Source organism: Perna viridis, chromosome 13 (assembly GCF_037379345.1).
Source record: "Perna viridis isolate PV_CMFRI_1.1 ecotype Kerala chromosome 13, ASM3737934v1, whole genome shotgun sequence".
Taxonomy (NCBI): Eukaryota; Metazoa; Mollusca; class Bivalvia; order Mytilida; family Mytilidae; genus Perna; species Perna viridis.
In genome coordinates, this window is record NC_142457.1 from 33,155,262 (window position 1) to 33,174,635 (window position 19,374).

At 36.8% G+C, this 19,374-nt stretch overlaps 8 protein-coding genes and 4 pseudogenes across 8 annotated transcripts; 8 read left to right on the plus strand and 4 right to left on the minus strand.

Annotated features, from left to right (window-relative positions):
• Window positions 1–1,580: 1,580 nt before the first annotated feature.
• Window positions 1,581–1,892, plus strand: LOC148600412 (histone H4). The gene has a single exon (XM_088558147.1). It carries the CDS (start codon window positions 1,581–1,583, stop codon window positions 1,890–1,892), a length of 312 nt encoding a protein of 103 aa, XP_088414273.1.
• Window positions 1,893–2,572: 680 nt separating this feature from the next.
• Window positions 2,573–2,950, minus strand: LOC148600413 (histone H2B pseudogene; annotated as a pseudogene).
• A 254-nt stretch (window positions 2,951–3,204) lies between these two features.
• On the plus strand, window positions 3,205–3,582 carry LOC148600414 (histone H2A-like). The gene has a single exon (XM_088557859.1). The coding sequence runs from the start codon at window positions 3,205–3,207 to the stop codon at window positions 3,580–3,582; it is 378 nt and encodes a 125-aa protein (XP_088413985.1).
• A 2,973-nt stretch (window positions 3,583–6,555) lies between these two features.
• Window positions 6,556–6,867, plus strand: LOC148600415 (histone H4). Its single transcript, XM_088558148.1, has one exon. The coding sequence runs from the start codon at window positions 6,556–6,558 to the stop codon at window positions 6,865–6,867; it is 312 nt and encodes a 103-aa protein (XP_088414274.1).
• Window positions 6,868–7,547: 680 nt separating this feature from the next.
• On the minus strand, window positions 7,548–7,925 carry LOC148600416 (histone H2B pseudogene; annotated as a pseudogene).
• A 254-nt stretch (window positions 7,926–8,179) lies between these two features.
• Window positions 8,180–8,557, plus strand: LOC148600417 (histone H2A-like). The gene has a single exon (XM_088557855.1). The coding sequence runs from the start codon at window positions 8,180–8,182 to the stop codon at window positions 8,555–8,557; it is 378 nt and encodes a 125-aa protein (XP_088413981.1).
• Window positions 8,558–11,533: 2,976 nt separating this feature from the next.
• LOC148600418 (histone H4) lies at window positions 11,534–11,845 on the plus strand. Its single transcript, XM_088558149.1, has one exon. It carries the CDS (start codon window positions 11,534–11,536, stop codon window positions 11,843–11,845), a length of 312 nt encoding a protein of 103 aa, XP_088414275.1.
• A 680-nt stretch (window positions 11,846–12,525) lies between these two features.
• On the minus strand, window positions 12,526–12,903 carry LOC148600419 (histone H2B pseudogene; annotated as a pseudogene).
• Window positions 12,904–13,157: 254 nt separating this feature from the next.
• Window positions 13,158–13,541, plus strand: LOC148600420 (histone H2A-like). The gene has a single exon (XM_088558151.1). The coding sequence runs from the start codon at window positions 13,158–13,160 to the stop codon at window positions 13,539–13,541; it is 384 nt and encodes a 127-aa protein (XP_088414277.1).
• Window positions 13,542–16,509: 2,968 nt separating this feature from the next.
• On the plus strand, window positions 16,510–16,821 carry LOC148600421 (histone H4). The gene has a single exon (XM_088558152.1). It carries the CDS (start codon window positions 16,510–16,512, stop codon window positions 16,819–16,821), a length of 312 nt encoding a protein of 103 aa, XP_088414278.1.
• A 680-nt stretch (window positions 16,822–17,501) lies between these two features.
• On the minus strand, window positions 17,502–17,879 carry LOC148600422 (histone H2B pseudogene; annotated as a pseudogene).
• Window positions 17,880–18,133: 254 nt separating this feature from the next.
• On the plus strand, window positions 18,134–18,511 carry LOC148600423 (histone H2A-like). Its single transcript, XM_088557856.1, has one exon. The coding sequence runs from the start codon at window positions 18,134–18,136 to the stop codon at window positions 18,509–18,511; it is 378 nt and encodes a 125-aa protein (XP_088413982.1).
• Window positions 18,512–19,374: the final 863 nt, after the last annotated feature.

Below are 19,374 nucleotides of genomic sequence, written 5' to 3' on the forward strand. Positions count from 1 at the left end.
TATGAAAACGGCCCTTTTAAGGGCCACACAAATCTTCAAAAAAAGATTTTTAAGTTGATATGTAATCCAGTCTAATAATACACGAATAAAAAATGTAACACACCCTTTTTTTACACCTGTCTGTACCTAGAAAACACCAAGTAATTGCGCCTAATAAATAAAGGCATACCGTTCAACAACCATCTTTCCCTTTCCGAAAAAGTTTTTATCTCACATATTTTGTATAAGTTTATACGTGTACAAATATTCTCTATCTATTTTTCATAAAATGTGATTTCAATAGACCAAATTGCTTTCTCGTCATAGCGTTGACGGATTTACAATACACATGAACTCATTCCATTTATACATTTGGAATAAAAATGTAATCGTTGTGTGCAACTTTCATGCATTTCGTGGTAATTTTTTTTTAATAAATATGTGTTCATATATGAATGTAAGTGTATCTCTGTCCATGGAAACACCTTCCCTTTATGTTTAAAAATTCTATTATTACATCTATATTAACTTTTTCCTTTTCTTCATATAAAATTATCAAAGACTAATGTCATTTTTTTTTCTGATACTTTTTATTCGTTATTTTTTTTTTTATCATAATATTTTTTTTTTCTTTTTAAGGGTCAATTCGCGTTTACTTTCTGAACAATACACATCTTAACACATTATACATTGGCCGTATAAGTGAATACGTAAAGCCGGTTACTAAGAGTTAGCACTACTCACACCTTTCAGCAATTCTCTATAATACCTTAGTATTTTAATTATCACCTCATAAAATTCCTTAAGCCCTGTCGTCTGAACCGGAGAATTTCGCTCAGCCATAAACACAATATATTTTTTATTATCATTATCACTTTTTTGTTATATATAAATTTTTTTTTTTTGCTTTATTTTTGCATTCTGTGCACTCACCGGATACACAATCCAGACATTCGCTCGCATTTAAGTGGACCTTTTTCATAATTGAAAAGTCCGACACCGATCTTCACTGCAATGAAATAAAAAGAAAAAAGAAAATAAATAGGATAAATTCCCCCGTATAAAGGACCGTCAATAGTCTGACTTCCAACACAGTAGTATATTGAAAAACTTTCTCTGTTATTTTAAAATAATCGAAACAGAAAGAAATACAGAAATTTGGCATTATTCTGCGACCTGGTGCGTTTTACAGCGGCTACATGCACACACACACACACACACACACACACACATATATATATATATATGCGAATTTATGTCAATGCATTGAGTTATAAGGCGATGTGCCTTATAAGTTATCTGCACATATGTGCAAATAACTATGTTGTTTTATAAATCATGTTTAAACATGCGTTGTCTGTGTGTACGATTTGTGAAACGTCTATTATTTGCCGTGAATTATTTCCTATATTTGAAAAATTGAGCCCCCTTTTTTTCTTTCTTACAAAACATTCCATTCCTCGTCACACACAAACTGTCCAATGAAAAGTTACTTAACAAATACTTGATTGGCTTTCTATCACGGTCGCGCTAGTTATATATATTATTTTTGTCCTGCCGGCATCAATCATGTACCGATATAGTTTTATTACATAATTACCATGTCGGGTCGCGGTAAAGGAGGTAAAGGACTAGGAAAAGGAGGCGCCAAACGACACAGGAAAGTTTTGCGTGATAACATCCAAGGTATCACCAAACCAGCTATCCGTCGTCTTGCACGAAGAGGTGGTGTCAAACGTATCTCTGGGCTTATCTATGAAGAGACTCGTGGTGTGTTGAAAGTTTTCTTGGAAAATGTAATTCGTGATGCAGTCACCTACACCGAGCATGCCAAGAGAAAAACTGTCACAGCTATGGATGTCGTCTATGCCCTGAAGAGACAAGGACGCACTCTATACGGCTTCGGAGGTTGAGCAGCTTCCATTAGAAATAACAACAACGGCCCTTTTCAGGGCCACCAAAATATTTCAAAAAGATTCTGATATTGATGTTATATGCAGCAAATAACTTCTCTAATTAAAACACCCATGGCATACAACAATAACATTTTGAGAATAATGTTTATCATTTTATTGTTATAAATCACTGCACAGTAGACACCCAAGAAAAAACATATCTATGTACAACAACATTCACTATTAAAACTGCTCAAAAAAACAACTATTGACTAAGACTGTGTATTGCACATGCCGATTAGTGAGTAGTGTTCAGTGTCGATTTCACACATTTCGTTGTAGTAAGGTGAACGCTAATGTACTTTTACCGCCGATTTTATTATTTTCAATTAAAAAATTCAAACATCTGTACATGTATCGTAACTATCTACACTTTTTGAAAGAAATCATATTTATTTTATTGAGCCTGACTTGTAATCAACTTATTAGATGCGTGGCTTTCATATGTAAAGGAGTTGATTCTACGGCGAAGAAATCTTTTCAGTCTTATTTTTCTGATTATACGATTTCTGTGTGCATTTGTTCTTATTCAAGTTCAGAGTATAAACAGTTTTGCAACGTATCAACATAAGAATCTTTTTGAAAGATTTTGGTGGCCCTGAAAAGGGCCGTTAAGTATGAAGACCGTCACTGCAAGTTTATTTGCTGCTGGTGTACTTTGTGACGGCTTTGGTCCCTTCGCTAACAGCGTGTTTGGCTAATTCTCCCGGCAACAGAAGACGTACAGCAGTCTGAATCTCCCGAGATGTAATAGTTGATCTTTTATTGTAGTGAGCCAGACGCGAAGCCTCGGCGGCGATTCTCTCAAAGATATCATTGACAAAACTGTTCATGATTGACATTGCCTTTGAAGAGACACCAGTGTCCGGATGGACTTGTCGGAGAACTTTGTAGATGTAGATTCCATAAGACTCCCTTCTCCTTCTCTTCCTTTTCTTGTCACCTCCGGCACGTGCAGCTTTCGTCTTGGTCACGGCCTTCTTTGCTCCTTTTGATCCAGTTGCTTTAGGCGGCATATTTAATCTCTGATAATAACACAGTGAATAATACCCACTAGTTCGGTCTAATTTCAATTTAAAACGACCAAGTGGATTGAAATTATGTTTGCGCGAACCTCGCGGAAAACACCAAGTACAAGCCAGAACAGTGATACTGATTGGTTCATACATATGATATCATTCCAATCCGTTTGCATCTATAAATGGAAAATTGCATATTTTAAGTATTATGTTTATTTATTTGAAACTGAACAATTCACAAATAATACAATATGTCTGGACGTGGAAAGGGAGGCAAAGCCAAATCTAAGGCCAAGAGCAGGTCGTCCCGTGCTGGACTTCAGTTCCCTGTCGGTCGTATCCACAGACTATTGAGGAAAGGCAACTATGGAGAGAGGGTAGGCGCTGGAGCCCCTGTTTATCTCGCCGCTGTTATGGAATATTTGGCCGCTGAAGTTTTGGAATTGGCAGGTAATGCTGCCCGTGACAACAAGAAGAGCAGAATCATCCCCCGTCACCTCCAGCTGGCCATCAGAAACGACGAGGAACTGAACAAACTGCTCTCCGGTGTCACCATTGCCCAGGGTGGCGTACTGCCAAACATCCAGGCTGTTCTATTGCCCAAGAAGACTCAAAAGGCTGCAAAATAAATAATTTAGTTCTTTGAACTATCGGATATAACGGCCCTTTTCAGGGCCACCAACACTTTTCAAAAAGATTCTTAAATTGATGTGTGTACTTGCACTATAAAACAACTAAAACTGAGTTTATAACCACCCCCCCCCCACTCCCTCAGCTTCCCTATATGCCTTTTTTTTCGGCCGGACATAAATACGTGTATTACTATACACAATAACTATGCAATTCAAGAATTAATATGCATTTCACAAAAACAAAAACAAAAAATATAAAAAAAAAAAATAAAAAAAAAATAAACAACGTTAAAAAACGCAGCCACGCGAGGGCATCGTAGAGTTTCAGTTATCTGTTGTGTGTGTAGAATTCTGGCCCTCTACTAAATGTGCATATACTTATCCGTGCATTTTCCTGTGGGTTGTATGTTTACTAACGCGAGTCCATATAACTCATTTTAAGTATGTGTTTTATGCAGGCTAGTTCTCGATGAAAAGTAGAATGGAGTACTAATTCAAAGAGAATCAATTTCCCATTTACCACGTACTATAACTATTGCACACAAGATAAATAGATTCTTAAAAAAATAATTTGTATTTTTTAAAATTAGTTTGTTACTAAAATATTTTTTGTAAAAACCATGATAAATGCTTGTAGTAATAGTATGTACTAATTGCTACAGAAATGTGACTAATTGTGAGTGACATCAGATGTAAGTTGGTGAATCTAATTAACTATTAATGTAATTGTTTTTGATAATCTTGATAACATGTCATCAAAGCTCAAACATGAATAGAATGGTGGATTGAAAGTTTTCCCAATTCCTCCAATGAAATTACCTGAATGATAACCAATCACAGTGAGTTTTATTGCTTCGACCGACCAATAATGAACTTGCTTGTCAAATTTATACGACGACAAAAGCCGACCCTCAAGGCTACAGTATTATCACCGTTCGGTTATTGAAATCATACATCGTTCGTAATGGCTCGTACAAAGCAAACCGCTCGTAAGTCCACCGGAGGAAAGGCTCCAAGGAAACAACTGGCAACTAAGGCTGCTCGTAAGAGCGCACCCGCTACTGGAGGAGTCAAGAAACCACACAGATACAGACCTGGAACTGTCGCATTGAGAGAAATCAGAAGATATCAAAAGAGCACCGAGCTTCTCATCAGAAAACTCCCATTCCAGAGATTAGTCAGAGAAATCGCTCAGGACTTCAAAACTGATCTCAGATTCCAGAGCTCCGCCGTCATGGCACTCCAGGAAGCTAGTGAAGCTTACTTGGTCGGTCTTTTTGAAGACACCAACTTGTGCGCCATCCACGCCAAGAGAGTCACAATCATGCCCAAGGACGTTCAGCTTGCACGCAGAATTCGCGGAGAACGTGCTTAATGTGTGACTTTTCACATTATGAAAACGGCCCTTTTAAGGGCCACACAAATCTTCAAAAAAAGATTTTTAAGTTGATATGTAATCCAGTCTAATAATACACGAATAAAAAATGTAACACACCCTTTTTTTACACCTGTCTGTACCTAGAAAACACCAAGTAATTGCGCCTAATAAATAAAGGCATACCGTTCAACAACCATCTTTCCCTTTCCGAAAAAGTTTTTATCTCACATATTTTGTATAAGTTTATACGTGTACAAATATTCTCTATCTATTTTTCATAAAATGTGATTTCAATAGACCAAATTGCTTTCTCGTCATAGCGTTGACGGATTTACAATACACATGAACTCATTCCATTTATACATTTGGAATAAAAATGTAATCGTTGTGTGCAACTTTCATGCATTTCGTGGTAATTTTTTTTTAATAAATATGTGTTCATATATGAATGTAAGTGTATCTCTGTCCATGGAAACACCTTCCCTTTATGTTTAAAAATTCTATTATTACATCTATATTAACTTTTTCCTTTTCTTCATATAAAATTATCAAAGACTAATGTCATTTTTTTTTCTGATACTTTTTATTCGTTATTTTTTTTTTTATCATAATATTTTTTTTTTCTTTTTAAGGGTCAATTCGCGTTTACTTTCTGAACAATACACATCTTAACACATTATACATTGGCCGTATAAGTGAATACGTAAAGCCGGTTACTAAGAGTTAGCACTACTCACACCTTTCAGCAATTCTCTATAATACCTTAGTATTTTAATTATCACCTCATAAAATTCCTTAAGCCCTGTCGTCTGAACCGGAGAATTTCGCTCAGCCATAAACACAATATATTTTTTATTATCATTATCACTTTTTTGTTATATATAAATTTTTTTTTTTTGCTTTATTTTTGCATTCTGTGCACTCACCGGATACACAATCCAGACATTCGCTCGCATTTAAGTGGACCTTTTTCATAATTGAAAAGTCCGACACCGATCTTCACTGCAATGAAATAAAAAGAAAAAAGAAAATAAATAGGATAAATTCCCCCGTATAAAGGACCGTCAATAGTCTGACTTCCAACACAGTAGTATATTGAAAAACTTTCTCTGTTATTTTAAAATAATCGAAACAGAAAGAAATACAGAAATTTGGCATTATTCTGCGACCTGGTGCGTTTTACAGCGGCTACATGCACACACACACACACACACACACACACATATATATATATATATGCGAATTTATGTCAATGCATTGAGTTATAAGGCGATGTGCCTTATAAGTTATCTGCACATATGTGCAAATAACTATGTTGTTTTATAAATCATGTTTAAACATGCGTTGTCTGTGTGTACGATTTGTGAAACGTCTATTATTTGCCGTGAATTATTTCCTATATTTGAAAAATTGAGCCCCCTTTTTTTCTTTCTTACAAAACATTCCATTCCTCGTCACACACAAACTGTCCAATGAAAAGTTACTTAACAAATACTTGATTGGCTTTCTATCACGGTCGCGCTAGTTATATATATTATTTTTGTCCTGCCGGCATCAATCATGTACCGATATAGTTTTATTATATAATTACCATGTCGGGTCGCGGTAAAGGAGGTAAAGGACTAGGAAAAGGAGGCGCCAAACGACACAGGAAAGTTTTGCGTGATAACATCCAAGGTATCACCAAACCAGCTATCCGTCGTCTTGCACGAAGAGGTGGTGTCAAACGTATCTCTGGGCTTATCTATGAAGAGACTCGTGGTGTGTTGAAAGTTTTCTTGGAAAATGTAATTCGTGATGCAGTCACCTACACCGAGCATGCCAAGAGAAAAACTGTCACAGCTATGGATGTCGTCTATGCCCTGAAGAGACAAGGACGCACTCTATACGGCTTCGGAGGTTGAGCAGCTTCCATTAGAAATAACAACAACGGCCCTTTTCAGGGCCACCAAAATATTTCAAAAAGATTCTGATATTGATGTTATATGCAGCAAATAACTTCTCTAATTAAAACACCCATGGCATACAACAATAACATTTTGAGAATAATGTTTATCATTTTATTGTTATAAATCACTGCACAGTAGACACCCAAGAAAAAACATATCTATGTACAACAACATTCACTATTAAAACTGCTCAAAAAAACAACTATTGACTAAGACTGTGTATTGCACATGCCGATTAGTGAGTAGTGTTCAGTGTCGATTTCACACATTTCGTTGTAGTAAGGTGAACGCTAATGTACTTTTACCGCCGATTTTATTATTTTCAATTAAAAAATTCAAACATCTGTACATGTATCGTAACTATCTACACTTTTTGAAAGAAATCATATTTATTTTATTGAGCCTGACTTGTAATCAACTTATTAGATGCGTGGCTTTCATATGTAAAGGAGTTGATTCTACGGCGAAGAAATCTTTTCAGTCTTATTTTTCTGATTATACGATTTCTGTGTGCATTTGTTCTTATTCAAGTTCAGAGTATAAACAGTTTTGCAACGTATCAACATAAGAATCTTTTTGAAAGATTTTGGTGGCCCTGAAAAGGGCCGTTAAGTATGAAGACCGTCACTGCAAGTTTATTTGCTGCTGGTGTACTTTGTGACGGCTTTGGTCCCTTCGCTAACAGCGTGTTTGGCTAATTCTCCCGGCAACAGAAGACGTACAGCAGTCTGAATCTCCCGAGATGTAATAGTTGATCTTTTATTGTAGTGAGCCAGACGCGAAGCCTCGGCGGCGATTCTCTCAAAGATATCATTGACAAAACTGTTCATGATTGACATTGCCTTTGAAGAGACACCAGTGTCCGGATGGACTTGTCGGAGAACTTTGTAGATGTAGATTCCATAAGACTCCCTTCTCCTTCTCTTCCTTTTCTTGTCACCTCCGGCACGTGCAGCTTTCGTCTTGGTCACGGCCTTCTTTGCTCCTTTTGATCCAGTTGCTTTAGGCGGCATATTTAATCTCTGATAATAACACAGTGAATAATACCCACTAGTTCGGTCTAATTTCAATTTAAAACGACCAAGTGGATTGAAATTATGTTTGCGCGAACCTCGCGGAAAACACCAAGTACAAGCCAGAACAGTGATACTGATTGGTTCATACATATGATATCATTCCAATCCGTTTGCATCTATAAATGGAAAATTGCATATTTTAAGTATTATGTTTATTTATTTGAAACTGAACAATTCACAAATAATACAATATGTCTGGACGTGGAAAGGGAGGCAAAGCCAAATCTAAGGCCAAGAGCAGGTCGTCCCGTGCTGGACTTCAGTTCCCTGTCGGTCGTATCCACAGACTATTGAGGAAAGGCAACTATGGAGAGAGGGTAGGCGCTGGAGCCCCTGTTTATCTCGCCGCTGTTATGGAATATTTGGCCGCTGAAGTTTTGGAATTGGCAGGTAATGCTGCCCGTGACAACAAGAAGAGCAGAATCATCCCCCGTCACCTCCAGCTGGCCATCAGAAACGACGAGGAACTGAACAAACTGCTCTCCGGTGTCACCATTGCCCAGGGTGGCGTACTGCCAAACATCCAGGCTGTTCTATTGCCCAAGAAGACTCAAAAGGCTGCAAAATAAATAATTTAGTTCTTTGAACTATCGGATATAACGGCCCTTTTCAGGGCCACCAACACTTTTCAAAAAGATTCTTAAATTGATGTGTGTACTTGCACTATAAAACAACTAAAACTGAGTTTATAACCACCCCCCCCCCACTCCCTCAGCTTCCCTATATGCCTTTTTTTTCGGCCGGACATAAATACGTGTATTACTATACACAATAACTATGCAATTCAAGAATTAATATGCATTTCACAAAAACAAAAACAAAAAATATAAAAAAAAAAAAATAAAAAAAAAATAAACAACGTTAAAAAACGCAGCCACGCGAGGGCATCGTAGAGTTTCAGTTATCTGTTGTGTGTGTAGAATTCTGGCCCTCTACTAAATGTGCATATACTTATCCGTGCATTTTCCTGTGGGTTGTATGTTTACTAACGCGAGTCCATATAACTCATTTTAAGTATGTGTTTTATGCAGGCTAGTTCTCGATGAAAAGTAGAATGGAGTACTAATTCAAAGAGAATCAATTTCCCATTTACCACGTACTATAACTATTGCACACAAGATAAATAGATTCTTAAAAAAATAATTTGTATTTTTTAAAATTAGTTTGTTACTAAAATATTTTTTGTAAAAACCATGATAAATGCTTGTAGTAATAGTATGTACTAATTGCTACAGAAATGTGACTAATTGTGAGTGACATCAGATGTAAGTTGGTGAATCTAATTAACTATTAATGTAATTGTTTTTGATAATCTTGATAACATGTCATCAAAGCTCAAACATGAATAGAATGGTGGATTGAAAGTTTTCCCAATTCCTCCAATGAAATTACCTGAATGATAACCAATCACAGTGAGTTTTATTGCTTCGACCGACCAATAATGAACTTGCTTGTCAAATTTATACGACGACAAAAGCCGACCCTCAAGGCTACAGTATTATCACCGTTCGGTTATTGAAATCATACATCGTTCGTAATGGCTCGTACAAAGCAAACCGCTCGTAAGTCCACCGGAGGAAAGGCTCCAAGGAAACAACTGGCAACTAAGGCTGCTCGTAAGAGCGCACCCGCTACTGGAGGAGTCAAGAAACCACACAGATACAGACCTGGAACTGTCGCATTGAGAGAAATCAGAAGATATCAAAAGAGCACCGAGCTTCTCATCAGAAAACTCCCATTCCAGAGATTAGTCAGAGAAATCGCTCAGGACTTCAAAACTGATCTCAGATTCCAGAGCTCCGCCGTCATGGCACTCCAGGAAGCTAGTGAAGCTTACTTGGTCGGTCTTTTTGAAGACACCAACTTGTGCGCCATCCACGCCAAGAGAGTCACAATCATGCCCAAGGACATTCAGCTTGCACGCAGAATTCGCGGAGAACGTGCTTAATGTGTGACTTTTCACATTATGAAAACGGCCCTTTTAAGGGCCACACAAATCTTCAAAAAAAGATTTTTAAGTTGATATGTAATCCAGTCTAATAATACACGAATAAAAAATGTAACACACCCTTTTTTTACACCTGTCTGTACCTAGAAAACACCAAGTAATTGCGCCTAATAAATAAAGGCATACCGTTCAACAACCATCTTTCCCTTTCCGAAAAAGTTTTTATCTCACATATTTTGTATAAGTTTATACGTGTACAAATATTCTCTATCTATTTTTCATAAAATGTGATTTCAATAGACCAAATTGCTTTCTCGTCATAGCGTTGACGGATTTACAATACACATGAACTCATTCCATTTATACATTTGGAATAAAAATGTAATCGTTGTGTGCAACTTTCATGCATTTCGTGGTAATTTTTTTTTAATAAATATGTGTTCATATATGAATGTAAGTGTATCTCTGTCCATGGAAACACCTTCCCTTTATGTTTAAAAATTCTATTATTACATCTATATTAACTTTTTCCTTTTCTTCATATAAAATTATCAAAGACTAATGTCATTTTTTTTTCTGATACTTTTTATTCGTTATTTTTTTTTTTATCATAATATTTTTTTTTTCTTTTTAAGGGTCAATTCGCGTTTACTTTCTGAACAATACACATCTTAACACATTATACATTGGCCGTATAAGTGAATACGTAAAGCCGGTTACTAAGAGTTAGCACTACTCACACCTTTCAGCAATTCTCTATAATACCTTAGTATTTTAATTATCACCTCATAAAATTCCTTAAGCCCTGTCGTCTGAACCGGAGAATTTCGCTCAGCCATAAACACAATATATTTTTTATTATCATTATCACTTTTTTGTTATATATAAATTTTTTTTTTTTGCTTTATTTTTGCATTCTGTGCACTCACCGGATACACAATCCAGACATTCGCTCGCATTTAAGTGGACCTTTTTCATAATTGAAAAGTCCGACACCGATCTTCACTGCAATGAAATAAAAAGAAAAAAGAAAATAAATAGGATAAATTCCCCCGTATAAAGGACCGTCAATAGTCTGACTTCCAACACAGTAGTATATTGAAAAACTTTCTCTGTTATTTTAAAATAATCGAAACAGAAAGAAATACAGAAATTTGGCATTATTCTGCGACCTGGTGCGTTTTACAGCGGCTACATGCACACACACACACACACACACACACACACATATATATATATATATGCGAATTTATGTCAATGCATTGAGTTATAAGGCGATGTGCCTTATAAGTTATCTGCACATATGTGCAAATAACTATGTTGTTTTATAAATCATGTTTAAACATGCGTTGTCTGTGTGTACGATTTGTGAAACGTCTATTATTTGCCGTGAATTATTTCCTATATTTGAAAAATTGAGCCCCCTTTTTTTCTTTCTTACAAAACATTCCATTCCTCGTCACACACAAACTGTCCAATGAAAAGTTACTTAACAAATACTTGATTGGCTTTCTATCACGGTCGCGCTAGTTATATATATTATTTTTGTCCTGCCGGCATCAATCATGTACCGATATAGTTTTATTACATAATTACCATGTCGGGTCGCGGTAAAGGAGGTAAAGGACTAGGAAAAGGAGGCGCCAAACGACACAGGAAAGTTTTGCGTGATAACATCCAAGGTATCACCAAACCAGCTATCCGTCGTCTTGCACGAAGAGGTGGTGTCAAACGTATCTCTGGGCTTATCTATGAAGAGACTCGTGGTGTGTTGAAAGTTTTCTTGGAAAATGTAATTCGTGATGCAGTCACCTACACCGAGCATGCCAAGAGAAAAACTGTCACAGCTATGGATGTCGTCTATGCCCTGAAGAGACAAGGACGCACTCTATACGGCTTCGGAGGTTGAGCAGCTTCCATTAGAAATAACAACAACGGCCCTTTTCAGGGCCACCAAAATATTTCAAAAAGATTCTGATATTGATGTTATATGCAGCAAATAACTTCTCTAATTAAAACACCCATGGCATACAACAATAACATTTTGAGAATAATGTTTATCATTTTATTGTTATAAATCACTGCACAGTAGACACCCAAGAAAAAACATATCTATGTACAACAACATTCACTATTAAAACTGCTCAAAAAAACAACTATTGACTAAGACTGTGTATTGCACATGCCGATTAGTGAGTAGTGTTCAGTGTCGATTTCACACATTTCGTTGTAGTAAGGTGAACGCTAATGTACTTTTACCGCCGATTTTATTATTTTCAATTAAAAAATTCAAACATCTGTACATGTATCGTAACTATCTACACTTTTTGAAAGAAATCATATTTATTTTATTGAGCCTGACTTGTAATCAACTTATTAGATGCGTGGCTTTCATATGTAAAGGAGTTGATTCTACGGCGAAGAAATCTTTTCAGTCTTATTTTTCTGATTATACGATTTCTGTGTGCATTTGTTCTTATTCAAGTTCAGAGTATAAACAGTTTTGCAACGTATCAACATAAGAATCTTTTTGAAAGATTTTGGTGGCCCTGAAAAGGGCCGTTAAGTATGAAGACCGTCACTGCAAGTTTATTTGCTGCTGGTGTACTTTGTGACGGCTTTGGTCCCTTCGCTAACAGCGTGTTTGGCTAATTCTCCCGGCAACAGAAGACGTACAGCAGTCTGAATCTCCCGAGATGTAATAGTTGATCTTTTATTGTAGTGAGCCAGACGCGAAGCCTCGGCGGCGATTCTCTCAAAGATATCATTGACAAAACTGTTCATGATTGACATTGCCTTTGAAGAGACACCAGTGTCCGGATGGACTTGTCGGAGAACTTTGTAGATGTAGATTCCATAAGACTCCCTTCTCCTTCTCTTCCTTTTCTTGTCACCTCCGGCACGTGCAGCTTTCGTCTTGGTCACGGCCTTCTTTGCTCCTTTTGATCCAGTTGCTTTAGGCGGCATATTTAATCTCTGATAATAACACAGTGAATAATACCCACTAGTTCGGTCTAATTTCAATTTAAAACGACCAAGTGGATTGAAATTATGTTTGCGCGAACCTCGCGGAAAACACCAAGTACAAGCCAGAACAGTGATACTGATTGGTTCATACATATGATATCATTCCAATCCGTTTGCATCTATAAATGGAAAATTGCATATTTTAAGTATTATGTTTATTTATTTGAAACTGAACAATTCACAAATAATACAATATGTCTGGACGTGGAAAGGGAGGCAAAGCCAAATCTAAGGCCAAGAGCAGGTCGTCCCGTGCTGGACTTCAGTTCCCTGTCGGTCGTATCCACAGACTATTGAGGAAAGGCAACTATGGAGAGAGGGTAGGCGCTGGAGCCCCTGTTTATCTCGCCGCTGTTATGGAATATTTGGCCGCTGAAGTTTTGGAATTGGCAGGTAATGCTGCCCGTGACAACAAGAAGAGCAGAATCATCCCCCGTCACCTCCAGCTGGCCATCAGAAACGACGAGGAACTGAACAAACTGCTCTCCGGTGTCACCATTGCCCAGGGTGGCGTACTGCCAAACATCCAGGCTGTTCTATTGCCCAAGAAGAGACTCAAAAGGCTGCAAAATAAATAATTTAGTTCTTTGAACTATCGGATATAACGGCCCTTTTCAGGGCCACCAACACTTTTCAAAAAGATTCTTAAATTGATGTGTGTACTTGCACTATAAAACAACTAAAACTGAGTTTATAACCACCCCCCCCCCACTCCCTCAGCTTCCCTATATGCCTTTTTTTTCGGCCGGACATAAATACGTGTATTACTATACACAATAACTATGCAATTCAAGAATTAATATGCATTTCACAAAAACAAAAACAAAAAATATAAAAAAAAAAAAATAAAAAAAAAATAAACAACGTTAAAAAACGCAGCCACGCGAGGGCATCGTAGAGTTTCAGTTATCTGTTGTGTGTGTAGAATTCTGGCCCTCTACTAAATGTGCATATACTTATCCGTGCATTTTCCTGTGGGTTGTATGTTTACTAACGCGAGTCCATATAACTCATTTTAAGTATGTGTTTTATGCAGGCTAGTTCTCGATGAAAAGTAGAATGGAGTACTAATTCAAAGAGAATCAATTTCCCATTTACCACGTACTATAACTATTGCACACAAGATAAATAGATTCTTAAAAAAATAATTTGTATTTTTTAAAATTAGTTTGTTACTAAAATATTTTTTGTAAAAACCATGATAAATGCTTGTAGTAATAGTATGTACTAATTGCTACAGAAATGTGACTAATTGTGAGTGACATCAGATGTAAGTTGGTGAATCTAATTAACTATTAATGTAATTGTTTTTGATAATCTTGATAACATGTCATCAAAGCTCAAACATGAATAGAATGGTGGATTGAAAGTTTTCCCAATTCCTCCAATGAAATTACCTGAATGATAACCAATCACAGTGAGTTTTATTGCTTCGACCGACCAATAATGAACTTGCTTGTCAAATTTATACGACGACAAAAGCCGACCCTCAAGGCTACAGTATTATCACCGTTCGGTTATTGAAATCATACATCGTTCGTAATGGCTCGTACAAAGCAAACCGCTCGTAAGTCCACCGGAGGAAAGGCTCCAAGGAAACAACTGGCAACTAAGGCTGCTCGTAAGAGCGCACCCGCTACTGGAGGAGTCAAGAAACCACACAGATACAGACCTGGAACTGTCGCATTGAGAGAAATCAGAAGATATCAAAAGAGCACCGAGCTTCTCATCAGAAAACTCCCATTCCAGAGATTAGTCAGAGAAATCGCTCAGGACTTCAAAACTGATCTCAGATTCCAGAGCTCCGCCGTCATGGCACTCCAGGAAGCTAGTGAAGCTTACTTGGTCGGTCTTTTTGAAGACACCAACTTGTGCGCCATCCACGCCAAGAGAGTCACAATCATGCCCAAGGACATTCAGCTTGCACGCAGAATTCGCGGAGAACGTGCTTAATGTGTGACTTTTCACATTATGAAAACGGCCCTTTTAAGGGCCACACAAATCTTCAAAAAAAGATTTTTAAGTTGATATGTAATCCAGTCTAATAATACACGAATAAAAAATGTAACACACCCTTTTTTTACACCTGTCTGTACCTAGAAAACACCAAGTAATTGCGCCTAATAAATAAAGGCATACCGTTCAACAACCATCTTTCCCTTTCCGAAAAAGTTTTTATCTCACATATTTTGTATAAGTTTATACGTGTACAAATATTCTCTATCTATTTTTCATAAAATGTGATTTCAATAGACCAAATTGCTTTCTCGTCATAGCGTTGACGGATTTACAATACACATGAACTCATTCCATTTATACATTTGGAATAAAAATGTAATCGTTGTGTGCAACTTTCATGCATTTCGTGGTAATTTTTTTTTAATAAATATGTGTTCATATATGAATGTAAGTGTATCTCTGTCCATGGAAACACCTTCCCTTTATGTTTAAAAATTCTATTATTACATCTATATTAACTTTTTCCTTTTCTTCATATAAAATTATCAAAGACTAATGTCATTTTTTTTTCTGATACTTTTTATTCGTTATTTTTTTTTTTATCATAATATTTTTTTTTTCTTTTTAAGGGTCAATTCGCGTTTACTTTCTGAACAATACACATCTTAACACATTATACATTGGCCGTATAAGTGAATACGTAAAGCCGGTTACTAAGAGTTAGCACTACTCACACCTTTCAGCAATTCTCTATAATACCTTAGTATTTTAATTATCACCTCATAAAATTCCTTAAGCCCTGTCGTCTGAACCGGAGAATTTCGCTCAGCCATAAACACAATATATTTTTTATTATCATTATCACTTTTTTGTTATATATAAATTTTTTTTTTTTGCTTTATTTTTGCATTCTGTGCACTCACCGGATACACAATCCAGACATTCGCTCGCATTTAAGTGGACCTTTTTCATAATTGAAAAGTCCGACACCGATCTTCACTGCAATGAAATAAAAAGAAAAAAGAAAATAAATAGGATAAATTCCCCCGTATAAAGGACCGTCAATAGTCTGACTTCCAACACAGTAGTATATTGAAAAACTTTCTCTGTTATTTTAAAATAATCGAAACAGAAAGAAATACAGAAATTTGGCATTATTCTGCGACCTGGTGCGTTTTACAGCGGCTACATGCACACACACACACACACACACACACATATATATATATATATGCGAATTTATGTCAATGCATTGAGTTATAAGGCGATGTGCCTTATAAGTTATCTGCACATATGTGCAAATAACTATGTTGTTTTATAAATCATGTTTAAACATGCGTTGTCTGTGTGTACGATTTGTGAAACGTCTATTATTTGCCGTGAATTATTTCCTATATTTGAAAAATTGAGCCCCCTTTTTTTCTTTCTTACAAAACATTCCATTCCTCGTCACACACAAACTGTCCAATGAAAAGTTACTTAACAAATACTTGATTGGCTTTCTATCACGGTCGCGCTAGTTATATATATTATTTTTGTCCTGCCGGCATCAATCATGTACCGATATAGTTTTATTACATAATTACCATGTCGGGTCGCGGTAAAGGAGGTAAAGGACTAGGAAAAGGAGGCGCCAAACGACACAGGAAAGTTTTGCGTGATAACATCCAAGGTATCACCAAACCAGCTATCCGTCGTCTTGCACGAAGAGGTGGTGTCAAACGTATCTCTGGGCTTATCTATGAAGAGACTCGTGGTGTGTTGAAAGTTTTCTTGGAAAATGTAATTCGTGATGCAGTCACCTACACCGAGCATGCCAAGAGAAAAACTGTCACAGCTATGGATGTCGTCTATGCCCTGAAGAGACAAGGACGCACTCTATACGGCTTCGGAGGTTGAGCAGCTTCCATTAGAAATAACAACAACGGCCCTTTTCAGGGCCACCAAAATATTTCAAAAAGATTCTGATATTGATGTTATATGCAGCAAATAACTTCTCTAATTAAAACACCCATGGCATACAACAATAACATTTTGAGAATAATGTTTATCATTTTATTGTTATAAATCACTGCACAGTAGACACCCAAGAAAAAACATATCTATGTACAACAACATTCACTATTAAAACTGCTCAAAAAAACAACTATTGACTAAGACTGTGTATTGCACATGCCGATTAGTGAGTAGTGTTCAGTGTCGATTTCACACATTTCGTTGTAGTAAGGTGAACGCTAATGTACTTTTACCGCCGATTTTATTATTTTCAATTAAAAAATTCAAACATCTGTACATGTATCGTAACTATCTACACTTTTTGAAAGAAATCATATTTATTTTATTGAGCCTGACTTGTAATCAACTTATTAGATGCGTGGCTTTCATATGTAAAGGAGTTGATTCTACGGCGAAGAAATCTTTTCAGTCTTATTTTTCTGATTATACGATTTCTGTGTGCATTTGTTCTTATTCAAGTTCAGAGTATAAACAGTTTTGCAACGTATCAACATAAGAATCTTTTTGAAAGATTTTGGTGGCCCTGAAAAGGGCCGTTAAGTATGAAGACCGTCACTGCAAGTTTATTTGCTGCTGGTGTACTTTGTGACGGCTTTGGTCCCTTCGCTAACAGCGTGTTTGGCTAATTCTCCCGGCAACAGAAGACGTACAGCAGTCTGAATCTCCCGAGATGTAATAGTTGATCTTTTATTGTAGTGAGCCAGACGCGAAGCCTCGGCGGCGATTCTCTCAAAGATATCATTGACAAAACTGTTCATGATTGACATTGCCTTTGAAGAGACACCAGTGTCCGGATGGACTTGTCGGAGAACTTTGTAGATGTAGATTCCATAAGACTCCCTTCTCCTTCTCTTCCTTTTCTTGTCACCTCCGGCACGTGCAGCTTTCGTCTTGGTCACGGCCTTCTTTGCTCCTTTTGATCCAGTTGCTTTAGGCGGCATATTTAATCTCTGATAATAACACAGTGAATAATACCCACTAGTTCGGTCTAATTTCAATTTAAAACGACCAAGTGGATTGAAATTATGTTTGCGCGAACCTCGCGGAAAACACCAAGTACAAGCCAGAACAGTGATACTGATTGGTTCATACATATGATATCATTCCAATCCGTTTGCATCTATAAATGGAAAATTGCATATTTTAAGTATTATGTTTATTTATTTGAAACTGAACAATTCACAAATAATACAATATGTCTGGACGTGGAAAGGGAGGCAAAGCCAAATCTAAGGCCAAGAGCAGGTCGTCCCGTGCTGGACTTCAGTTCCCTGTCGGTCGTATCCACAGACTATTGAGGAAAGGCAACTATGGAGAGAGGGTAGGCGCTGGAGCCCCTGTTTATCTCGCCGCTGTTATGGAATATTTGGCCGCTGAAGTTTTGGAATTGGCAGGTAATGCTGCCCGTGACAACAAGAAGAGCAGAATCATCCCCCGTCACCTCCAGCTGGCCATCAGAAACGACGAGGAACTGAACAAACTGCTCTCCGGTGTCACCATTGCCCAGGGTGGCGTACTGCCAAACATCCAGGCTGTTCTATTGCCCAAGAAGACTCAAAAGGCTGCAAAATAAATAATTTAGTTCTTTGAACTATCGGATATAACGGCCCTTTTCAGGGCCACCAACACTTTTCAAAAAGATTCTTAAATTGATGTGTGTACTTGCACTATAAAACAACTAAAACTGAGTTTATAACCACCCCCCCCCCACTCCCTCAGCTTCCCTATATGCCTTTTTTTTCGGCCGGACATAAATACGTGTATTACTATACACAATAACTATGCAATTCAAGAATTAATATGCATTTCACAAAAACAAAAACAAAAAATATAAAAAAAAAAAAATAAAAAAAAAATAAACAACGTTAAAAAACGCAGCCACGCGAGGGCATCGTAGAGTTTCAGTTATCTGTTGTGTGTGTAGAATTCTGGCCCTCTACTAAATGTGCATATACTTATCCGTGCATTTTCCTGTGGGTTGTATGTTTACTAACGCGAGTCCATATAACTCATTTTAAGTATGTGTTTTATGCAGGCTAGTTCTCGATGAAAAGTAGAATGGAGTACTAATTCAAAGAGAATCAATTTCCCATTTACCACGTACTATAACTATTGCACACAAGATAAATAGATTCTTAAAAAAATAATTTGTATTTTTTAAAATTAGTTTGTTACTAAAATATTTTTTGTAAAAACCATGATAAATGCTTGTAGTAATAGTATGTACTAATTGCTACAGAAATGTGACTAATTGTGAGTGACATCAGATGTAAGTTGGTGAATCTAATTAACTATTAATGTAATTGTTTTTGATAATCTTGATAACATGTCATCAAAGCTCAAACATGAATAGAATGGTGGATTGAAAGTTTTCCCAATTCCTCCAATGAAATTACCTGAATGATAACCAATCACAGTGAGTTTTATTGCTTCGAC

Coding starts and splice junctions, on each gene's coding strand:
- LOC148600412 (XM_088558147.1), top strand. CDS start 1,581: ATGTCGGGTCGCGGTAAAGGAGGTAAAGGACTAGGAAAAGGAGGCGCC.
- LOC148600414 (XM_088557859.1), top strand. CDS start 3,205: ATGTCTGGACGTGGAAAGGGAGGCAAAGCCAAATCTAAGGCCAAGAGC.
- LOC148600415 (XM_088558148.1), top strand. CDS start 6,556: ATGTCGGGTCGCGGTAAAGGAGGTAAAGGACTAGGAAAAGGAGGCGCC.
- LOC148600417 (XM_088557855.1), top strand. CDS start 8,180: ATGTCTGGACGTGGAAAGGGAGGCAAAGCCAAATCTAAGGCCAAGAGC.
- LOC148600418 (XM_088558149.1), top strand. CDS start 11,534: ATGTCGGGTCGCGGTAAAGGAGGTAAAGGACTAGGAAAAGGAGGCGCC.
- LOC148600420 (XM_088558151.1), top strand. CDS start 13,158: ATGTCTGGACGTGGAAAGGGAGGCAAAGCCAAATCTAAGGCCAAGAGC.
- LOC148600421 (XM_088558152.1), top strand. CDS start 16,510: ATGTCGGGTCGCGGTAAAGGAGGTAAAGGACTAGGAAAAGGAGGCGCC.
- LOC148600423 (XM_088557856.1), top strand. CDS start 18,134: ATGTCTGGACGTGGAAAGGGAGGCAAAGCCAAATCTAAGGCCAAGAGC.